Here is a 10,591-nt window from a genome sequence, read left to right on the forward strand (position 1 = left end):
TGTTGTGGCAGAGGACAGGAAAAGTAAGTTTTTGTGTGAAAGGAATTGTTCATTGTAAAATGATTAAATTGTCTTTATTATTTTCAGGTATTTATATTATTTCAATTGTAATTTTTTTCTTTCGTTTTATTTTCTATACATTTAGAACTTTTTTTCATTCATTTTCTTTTCTATTAAACACTTAGCTGACGTACATTTTCCTTGTTTCTTGTTTTCTGTTTTTATTTTCAATCAAAATAGAAAATGGGATTGAAAATGTTTTTCAATTTATGTCCAATTTTTTTTTAAAAAAAAAGCAGGAAGTTGTTTCCAGCTTTCCTTTGTAAAATTTTGCAAAAATCTTGTAAATATAATAAAAAACTTCAACCTCCTTTTATTTATGTCACCGTGGTCGATCCCACTCAAACTTTCATGAACCTGAGTTGGATCAACCTCTCCTTACAACTTCATGCTTCAGCGCTCTTAGTATGAGTGAGGAAGTCTCTCTTCCAATTGTTGGGGTTGTGATTCATTTTCTGGTGGTCGTCACTACATGCAACACTGTCTCTTCCAATTACTCCTAGCATATCTGATGGAGGCTAAGGCTCATATTAAAACAAACACTTTTTCAACATGTTCCTTTTCTGAAAACAAAAAATAAAAAGCAAAAGCAAACATATTTTTCAATTTATGAAAATTGAAAATGTTTTCTCCAACCAAACACCTCGTTAGCCTCTGTTTAGAAACAGAGTATCACAAAAGAAAAATGAAAGAAGTGAAAAACATGTTTTTGATATGCTTTCTAATTCTATCCTTTGGGGCTGCAATGAACTAAGAGCTTTAACGCTGAAACTAATGCATTCGGGTCATTAATTGGCAACTCATATTTAGTTATCATTATTGATTTGTCATTCAGTGTTAGAAACTCAATTTGAGGTTCTTATTTTTTTGATAGCAAGTGACACCCAGCCTCTTACTATCCCTCATTTTCTTCCCTTTCATGTGAGCCCAATCTTCTCCCCCTCTCTCATTTTCCATGGAGAGATCTATACGACAGCCTTAGAAGCGGTACTCTCAATGCTTATTATTTTCTCATTTATCAACTATCTCTGAGATGTAGAAAAATTCTTTTTATCTTTGATAACCCAGTTCTTGGGATTCTTCTATGAGATCGAGTTTTTCATGGTGAAAGACAACCCAAAAATTTTGTATTCTCGTCTCTTTATTATTTAATATTAATATTTTAACTTATCTATGATTTAATAAAACATCTATTATCCTAAAAAACATTTATTTTCTATTTTTATTCTCTTATTCATATCATTTTTTTTATTTAAAGATATTTGTCATTTTATAAATACTTCTCTTTAGTGTATAATGATGACATTGATGTCATGCATACTACTACCTAAATCCCCCTTTTTTCTTAGTTCTGGTGGGAATGTTTCTTCGTTCCTTACCTTTCCCTCTCGCCATTTTCTTTTATTTCCTCTCATACCAAACTGCCAAACGATTATCACATTTTTTTTTTACTTCTTTTCTCTTTTTCTCGCAATGCTTTTATTTTTCTTTTTTTCATAAAATAAAATATTAAAAAATCATCTCACTTCTCACTCTTTTTCTTTCCTTTTATTTTCATTCTCAAACCAAACCGGCAAACGGTGTAAAGGAGAAAAACAGAAAAAACTGCTATCGATACAATTGCCAAATGGTACAATCTCAGACCGGTGGCCTGTAAAACTCGAGAGGGTAGCCATGTATTGAATTCAAAACAAGTACTATTATAACAAATACAATCTCAGTGAAGTTTTATTATTAAATAGAATACATGGCACACTGACGACAACCTTACACTACAGGTAGCAAACCTGTATTCACAAACTGCTAAACGTTTCATCAGATGTAATATTTACAGAGGGAGGAAGAATGGTAAAAGAACATCACCAACTACCTAATCAAAGTACAATTTTCCTACCTTGATACCCCCTCCACCACCAGATTGCCAAACGATTTGGATATTCTCTCAACTCAATTTCAACTGATGACAGAATAACTCAATTCGTCAACAACCTAACGTAGAATGGAGTAATAATGTAACATGCTGATAAAATTTGTTAACTACGGAGACCATAACAATGAAAACTAGATTTAAATCCAACTCTGGGGCATGGGGTAACCTTTGATTGGTTCAGATGGATCACTAACTAGACCTCTCCCGCTGCTTGAGCCACGGCTAGAACTCCCCGTTAGCATTGCCATCAGACTACCACCATGCACCCTGCCTTCAGGAACAACAACTGACATTGGCAAGTGACCACCTTCCTTAACCGAGACATGAGCAGTTGCAGCTTCCAACTGCTCGAAGTCAGAACAGGTTGCAGCAGCGCCTAGGCTACTCCCTATTTTCATCATATTTACATCCATGTTTTTGTCAATGAGTACCTGCTTTAGTTCATCTGCTTTACTGGAATGAGGATCCTGAACAACAGATCCCAGTGAGATGCCTCCATGAACCCTCTTGTCATGCACTAGCCCACTATGAAGTGCACACAGACCTGTTTTCCCCCTTGCAAATGAATTGCAAGGACCATCCTGTTGGATGCCATATTCTGAACCAGGATGGCCCCAAGAGCATCTCTTGCCTCCCCCATGTGCTTTGCAAAAGTCAGTGCTGCCTTGTGCACTCTTTCCACAGCCTTCGAACTTACATCTCTTGCCTCCCCCATGGCGGACACAATGATCAGTCCTTCCTCTAGCACTCTTTGTGCAGCCTGGTACAGCACACCTCTTTCCACCCCCATGTGCCACACAGAAGTTGGTACCTCCATGCACACTTTTAGTGCATACTCCACCACCCTGGTATGTACAGCGTTTTCCCCCTCCATGGCCCTTGCAATATGGGGTGCTCCCCTCAGCACCTTTGGTGCACCCTGGTGCAGTACACCGTTTTCCCCCACCATGTGCTTTGCAAAACATTGTGCTCCCCTGTGCCCCTTTTGTACATCCAGGAACTTGGCATCGACGCCCTCCACCATGTGAGATGCAAAGGCCTGATAGGCCTTCCGCACTCTTGGTACAATTTTCTCTCTGGCATCTCTTGCCCCCACCATGCCGGATGCATAATCCAGATTTCCCTCTGGCAGCCCGGGTACAACCTTCATGACTGCATCTCCGGCCACCACCATGGGCAATACAGAAATCTGTACGTCCTTCTGCACTCTTTGTGCAACCAAGGAATTCACATCGCCTGCCACCTCCATGTGCCTTGCAGTACACTGTACGACCCTCGGCTCCTTTGTGGCAACCAGGTTTCTGACACCTCCTACCCCCACCATGAGATATACAACGTCCAGAAGCACCTCTGGCACCCTTCCCACATCCCTCCACTTGACATGTTTTAGAATTACCGGGGCGATGTAGTGGCTGTTGCTGCTGTGTAAGCCCAGAAGTGCAGGTGACTGAACTTTTTGGTCCGGTTGACGAGAGGTCCACAACAATGGGACTATGATCAAACTGCTTCGATGACTGACTTAAAAGAAAATTAGTACCTGTATTTGATGACATCTTAGAAGATGGCAAAACAATCCCTGGCTGCCAGCTACATGAAGTTGATCCCTCATCTGTATTTTGTGTCCCACTGAATGTTAATGGTATCTCCATATTCAATTGAAGAGGTGATGGATTTAGATGTACGCTTGTAATATCCGACTCACAGGGCCCAGTGGAAAGGCTTAACTCCAAATCAAATTTTGGTTGCAGCTCCAATGTCTTCAAATTTGAATTAACAGGTTTCTTATGGCTTTGTACCTTCTCAGAGCCAAGATGAAGAAAAAAGTCCAGTTCAATATCCATAGATGATTCCTCATCAATATCTTTGGCTGAAGACATAGCAGTGCAAGCAGCAGCTGAACTCCCCTTGCTGTCTGAGGAACTGCTTGAACGCCCAAGCCCAAGTGACAAAGAAGAGTCAACTCTTTGACCCATACATCCATCAATTAAATCCCACTTCCTTTTTGTTCCCTTAGAAGAGGGCACAGAGGTGGGAATTGAAGAACCAGGGGAATCAAGTCGTAAGATGGTATCTGTACCATGATAATCAGCTCCCCTTCCTTCAATTTGCATTGAACTGCCCAAAATCTTGAATGCATTTGCAGAATGATTAGCAGCAAATCCTAAAAAGTTCTTGAACCTCGCATCCATGGAAGTGATGAAACCACTGCCAAAAGAATATCTAATCCTATTTATGAATTTCACAGTACAGCCTTCCTGACCTCCGGGTAAAAAAGAGATGTTTATCTACAAAGTTAGGGTTAGATTTGTCTAAAGGTGTTTAATGCACCCCCGCTGACAAATCCTGAAGTATCACGTCGATCCATCTATAAGATATAGAAAGATTAAGCTGAGGTTGAGTTTGTCAGTTGCAAGTACAAATTAACCTAACAAGATCCGACTCCTTCCAAAACACACCATGGAAGCACTCATACTGTTTGCAACGAACCACATGGTTGGAACTGAAACATCTGCCAAAATAAACATGGTTTCAGTCAGATTTGGCATGCCTATTTAAATAAAAGTGGGTAATAGATGGCATCAGATATAAGTGAAACACGCATGGATAATGGATGGCATCAGAAATAAGTGAAACACGCACAAAAGAAATTTATGATTGCCAAACACCAGATATTCAATGGCCCAAAACAAGCAAAAGACGATAAATTTTAAAAAAAACTTTTTCCAAAAACTTTATAAGAATTGTTCTCCACAAAAATTGAAAATTGAGATAAAACCAACACTACAGATAAATCTACTCATAATAGCATTTAAATATATGAACTGGGTACACAGATCTCCATTGTGTAAGGGCAACACAAAGCCAGCAAAACAAAAACTGTAGCTATAGCTGTAGTTATATAAAAAGAAAAAGGTATAGAATTACATAGCCGCGGCCGCCCTTCCAAAAAATGTTACAAATCAAACCAAATCCTAAAGAATGAAATTTTAATTTAAAAAAATGTGCTGATTAGCAAACCGGAGAGATAGCCGAGGGCCAGAGTCACTGTTCGGCCAACTACAAGTGAACGAGTAGTTGAAGTAGTCAATAGTTATTATATATATAATAATGTACATAATGCAGCATTTCATAAACAAGCACATTGTTTTGTCTGTTAGTTTGTCACGAGCACCAGAAGTGCAGGTCAGACCCTGCTGACCACCACTTTATACTATGTTTTGAACCAACTGGCTGGATCCAGTCTGCTGACCAGCTGGTCCTTAAACACAAGGAGACTTTATAATATCAAATAAAATTTAAAAAAAATATAGAGAGAACTTAGATGTCTGCCTAGCTTTAACAAATGCATCGAAATTAAAGAGTACGAGTACTTGAGCAAACCTCGACAGTTAACTGATAAGACATTTTTCCATAAAACAGCAGAAGCAGCTAGGAGAGAAAACAGCAGCCGAACACCAAATACCTAAGTGCATCAGTTGAAACAGTTCTGCTAATATTATAACACAGAAAAGGTATGCAATAGCACATAACAAGCAAAAGATAAAGACTAAGAGCAAGCAAATGCATAGATGAAAATATGAAATAACAAACATTGGATTCTTAAGTATAGCACACAGGATAACTACAGTCTTTGAATGTAATAATTTCTCAACAAGAACACAGAACATCATTAAATAAACAAGGAAGAAAAAATAACCGAACAAGAGAGCCTGGACAACGAACAAGTCTAGAACTCAGTTGCACAGTAACATATATAAATAAAAGCATTGGAGCGAAAACTGTGTCTTCTTTCTTTTAGCTACTTCTTTTTCAAGAATAAAAATCAATTAAAACTAAGCAAAAAGAGAAGAATGGCTAATTATAAACTTTCTTTGCATATAGGGTAGACCCCATGAAAAAAAAATAAACAAAATAAATCCTTTCAAATAAATCACCAAAAGAATTGACCAAAACAAGTGTAAAACAGAGAGATTTATGGAGAATTCGGATAATTTGTTGCGTTTGATCAAAGTACCTGGAGTCACAAACTCCAATAAATAAATAGAAAGAAGGAAACCAGAAACAAGGATAGAAGCGCACAAGTTGAATCAGCAAAATATTAATACTAAGTACCCCAAATATGCTGAATTTGATCACATATCGTTAAATCGGAGCTAATTCAGGAAGAAAAAAGATTGAAGTAGAAAATATTATTATTGAACTGCAGTGAATTGCAGAGGAAAGGAGGAGAAAAAACAAATATTCCAATTCAACTTTCATCGTTCTAAATTTGCTGAAATATGCTAAACTGAGAATCTTCAATCAAAATCAAAAATTCTGTTTCCACAGAGTCGAGAAGGAGAATAAAAACATCAATTCATTGGCACGCCGGTCCTTTGAATACAATTCCAGATGCCAAAGAAATAAAGTCGAAATGGAAAACGAAAGGGCACGCAAATGATGATTCCCTTTAACTCGCAGCTGAAGAGGTTCAATGAAAATTAGATTGGAGCGAGAAATAGAACAAGAATTGAGGTTGGATATCAGAGATCTGAGGAAGAGTGAGTTACCTAGCGCGTCGATTGGATTGGATTCGATTTGATTTTGATTTGCGGTTAGAGAAGCGGTTCTAGGGTTTTGAAATTTAGCGAGAGAGTGAACAGCGAAGGCCGACAAGAAACGGCGAAGAAGAAGAGAGTGAGAGAGCAATGAGGATGAAGAGGCGCGTGTTCATAGTGAGCGTACGCTACAACCAATTTTAATACTCGACGGATTCTAGGGTTACGTTTCTCTTCTTTCTTTGTTTTTCTTTTTTTATTTGACTTATACTGCAATTATTATTTTGTTTCTTCCAGAATTTTTCAACGGTTTTATCATTTAGACCACATGTGAAATCCTAGCTTCTTTACAGAGTTTCCTCTTCTTCTTCTTTTTTTTTATAAAGAGCTTCGCACGGTTTCCTTGGTTCAAAGGAAATTAGAGGAAATAGGCATTTAAATTTAGTAGTGACAAAATGGCTAGGGTAGTAGATTCACCCCCAAAAAATGGGTAGGGTAGTCGAATCGCCTCAATTTATTTAATAGTAAATAAAATGTAAGATTTAAATTTTAAATTTTGAGTTTGAATTAAATATGTTTTTTTTTAACCTGATTCGGTAGTAGTTCAATTTAAGCCTAGCTTGAAAAAAAATAGTGAAATTTTTTTTTTAAAAAAAGAAAAGACTTTCACTGAGTTTTTTTTGTTGTTTTTGAAGTTTGAATAAAATTAATACCTTTTGGTTCGATATACTATAATTCTCAACCATGTTGGATTGAGTAGTCTAGTTTGTCACAAAAGAAAAGAGAAAAAAAGGAACTTTTATTTGTTTAATTTAAAAAATCAAAATTATAAAAGAATATATTTCATAAGCAACAGAGAAGAAAACAATTAATTTTAGTTTTTATTTATTTTTATGCGCAAAATTAAGCTTTGGAAACATAAAAAATGAACAAAAACGGAGCAAAAATTCAATCTTACAAGGACTAATTGATTAAAAAATGATAAAAATTGTTAGAATGACTAAAATTAGGCATTTGAAATTTGACCAGAACTAAAAAAATCAACAAATTTTTGAAGAGAAAGTAATAAAAAGGCAAATGCAAATCTGAAAGTAGTTGAGAGAAACAACTTATTTAACCCTAACAACTTGTATTTCTGGAGACAGGCATTTGACTATCAACTCCTGGGGTATTAACACAAATAGATATTGATAAATGATACTAATGGATAGTAATTTACATACTGTGAAGTGTTGGATGCGCATGAATGAGAGATTGTAGCCAAATCGTCCAACTTCACTTCACTGTATCCGTACGTGACACATGCCTATCGTTATATCAAGCTAGATGGAAAAGAGACCACGTCTTTATGGAAGAAGACAGCACCTGATCTTGAAACCTGTTTTATTTACCTCACTGCTACGACATGGTTCTGATTCTTCATCAATGTTTTTGGTGTTTAAATATTTAAGTGACTTAAGTTTCATAAATTCAACAAGATAAAAATAAATAAAGTTCAACCTTTTAAAAGTGTCTGCAGAAATATTTTTAAATTACTATCAATTAATAAAAATATCGAATTTATATTTGAGATATAAATCCAATAAAATATATATAGCAACTAGACCAATTTTGTCGACGGGTTTTAATGAGCTTGAAGTAGAAAAAACTTTTATATATGATACTTTTCTATTTTTTCTATCCGTAAAGTTAAAATCAAATTTTTTTATCGATTCATTTTTATAGAAAATATGGATTATAACAATAAATTTAGTTTACAGGTTTGGATCCTTATCAAATTTTTGTTGCTAAACACTGAGCAAGCTGGCTGCCTAGCTTTTGCAGGCTCGAGGGCACAGTTTTGAATACACGTTTTGTTCAAAAAATAATAAATAAATAGATAAATAAACGCTTCTATAATGTAATTAAGTATATATAATGTGGACCAAAAAAATTATTTAACAGTAGAATTTGTATATTTAATATATTTGTATGTAAAAAAATTGAACTAGCGAAAGACACCAAGAGCAGAATCATCTAACCCGATGGATTGAGAGCGAGCAGTTACACTCCATCGCTTTCATAAACTACAACTAAATATATTAAATTTTTATTGAACCCACTATTAAGTAATAAACCCATATATATTTATTTTTTGCACTCTTTAAATTTATATATTGAACCCACTATTAAGTGATGAACCCATATATATATATACTTTATGATTTATATCTTTATCTTATATGTATGGTAATAATATTTATTACTTATTATTTTTTAAATAGATTGTTTTCACCGGTGATTGGTCACTATTGTATACAAAATAATATAATAAAAAAATAAATTAATCTTTCGTGAAGTAATTAATAAAATTAGTGGTGAAAATAGTAAACAAATTTAGAAAAGAAATGATGATGAATTGATATTTTGAAAAACTGATATAAAGCATATGATGACTAGATGGTGGTTTGTGTTGGGGTGGGTAAAGAATGTGAAAGGACAAAGGAAGGTTAAAGGTAACGCGGCGCGGCGTGGTGATAGGAGATTGTTGATAAGGCAACAATCGCGGACGCCTTAAGTCAACTTGACGTTAGGTAAAACGGTAGCGGCTCGTCTCGTCACTTCTCTCCTTAGACTTGGACCCCACACCAAATCTATATCAATCATCAAACTTGTATTTTTTAATGACCTTTAAGAATTACTTAATTATTTCAAATAAATATTAAATACCCTTATAGTTTTATATAATAATACTTTCAAATATTTTTAATTGAGGAACTATTTTTTTTTCTTTATTTAAACTTTAAAATTCATTTTAGAAATAAAATTCTAATAAGTACGATTTATATTTTCCTAACAAACTTTATTTTACAAAATATAAATTATATTTTTACGGTTCTAGATTTTAGCAATAGTTGTGGTCTTAAAATATTTAGTAAAGTGAGTTTTACTTTTATGAAAAAAAAAACCGAAAATTCCATTGTGTTTTAGAATTGGATAAGGATCAGAATAAGGTAAAAGGTCTCTAAATAATAATAAATGCATCATCTAATATCTGTCTAGGATAAAGGCGTTAAAGAGATAAAATTACTATAATCAAATCATCAAAATTAAAATATAAAATAATATGTATAAATACATATATAAAACTATTCAATTATATGAACTGCCAAGGTTTATTATTTTTTAAACGTAAGGTGTGCAAACTTAACAATTTTTATTTTTTATTTTTTATATTAGAACGTAGTCATGACCTAACAATTAGACAACGCAAACTGGATCTGCGATGACCTTACGAATACCAAATTGGATCACTTTCAAGTTTCAAGTGCGCCTCTTCGTCATTCACAAAATTTAGCATTTGGCCGTTTAATAATAATAACAATAAAATTAAATTAGTTTTTTTTTTCTTCTAAAATTATTTAGGTTTATTTTCATTTTTAAATTTTTAAAATCAATTTAATTTGATTTTGCTTCTAATCTAAACGGACGATAGGAAATGTGTGTTTTTTTATGATTTAAATCGTTAAGAAGTGTGATTTTTTAATATTTTAATTTAATTTAAATGGTATGACTAAATTAAATCAATTTTAAAAATTAAAATACCAAATTAAATATAAAAAATTAAAAACCAAATTAAATTTAGAAAACAAAAAAATAATTTAACCTAATAATAATCTATAACTATTGTAAAAGAAATAATCTCACTTAATGTCAATTTTTTGACATTTCTATCACCAATTATTATAAAATACTATAACATTTTATTTTAACTTATAACAATCATTACGCATTTCAAAACAACTTACATTCAACATATATATGATAACTTTTCATTTAAGTCACGAAGTGTTTTTTTGCATCTGTAATATTAATATAATCTCCAAACATTTCTTTGTGTGTGTGAAAAACAACATTGCTTTATATTTTTTTAAAACTACTGCAGAATAGAAAAATATTATAATGAATAGTGTAGATTTTGTCTTTATCTAAACGTTTATATTTTATACTGGCTTGTACTTTAACTATTATATATTTTATTGGTTATACTTTAACTATCAGTAATAGTAGTATATATTTAACG

At 33.7% G+C, this 10,591-nt stretch overlaps 1 protein-coding gene across 4 annotated transcripts; it reads right to left on the bottom strand.

Moving 5' to 3' along the window:
• Positions 1-1,763: 1,763 nt before the first annotated feature.
• Positions 1,764-7,915, bottom strand: LOC100776565 (uncharacterized). Of its 4 annotated transcripts, none has more exons than XM_014775838.3 (3): positions 7,752-7,915; positions 5,372-5,453; positions 1,764-4,499 (listed from the first exon to the last, which is right to left on the bottom strand). In XM_014775838.3, exon 3 carries the CDS (start codon positions 4,177-4,179, stop codon positions 2,128-2,130), a length of 2,052 nt encoding a protein of 683 aa, XP_014631324.1. In that variant the 5' UTR covers positions 4,180-4,499; positions 5,372-5,453; positions 7,752-7,915; the 3' UTR covers positions 1,764-2,127. The 4 variants fall into 4 exon arrangements, with proteins under 4 accessions (XP_014631324.1, XP_006580546.1, XP_040871590.1 ...); XM_006580483.4 differs by lacking the exon at positions 7,752-7,915 and adding an exon at positions 6,541-6,827; XM_041015656.1 differs by lacking the exon at positions 7,752-7,915 and adding an exon at positions 6,104-6,534.
• Between the last annotated feature and the right edge of the window lie 2,676 nt (positions 7,916-10,591).

This window comes from Glycine max, chromosome 5 (assembly GCF_000004515.6).
Source record: "Glycine max cultivar Williams 82 chromosome 5, Glycine_max_v4.0, whole genome shotgun sequence".
NCBI lineage: Eukaryota > Viridiplantae > Streptophyta > Magnoliopsida > Fabales > Fabaceae > Glycine > Glycine max.

Coding starts and splice junctions, on each gene's coding strand:
- LOC100776565 (XM_014775838.3), bottom strand. CDS start 4,179: ATGGATGCGAGGTTCAAGAACTTTTTAGGATTTGCTGCTAATCATTCT.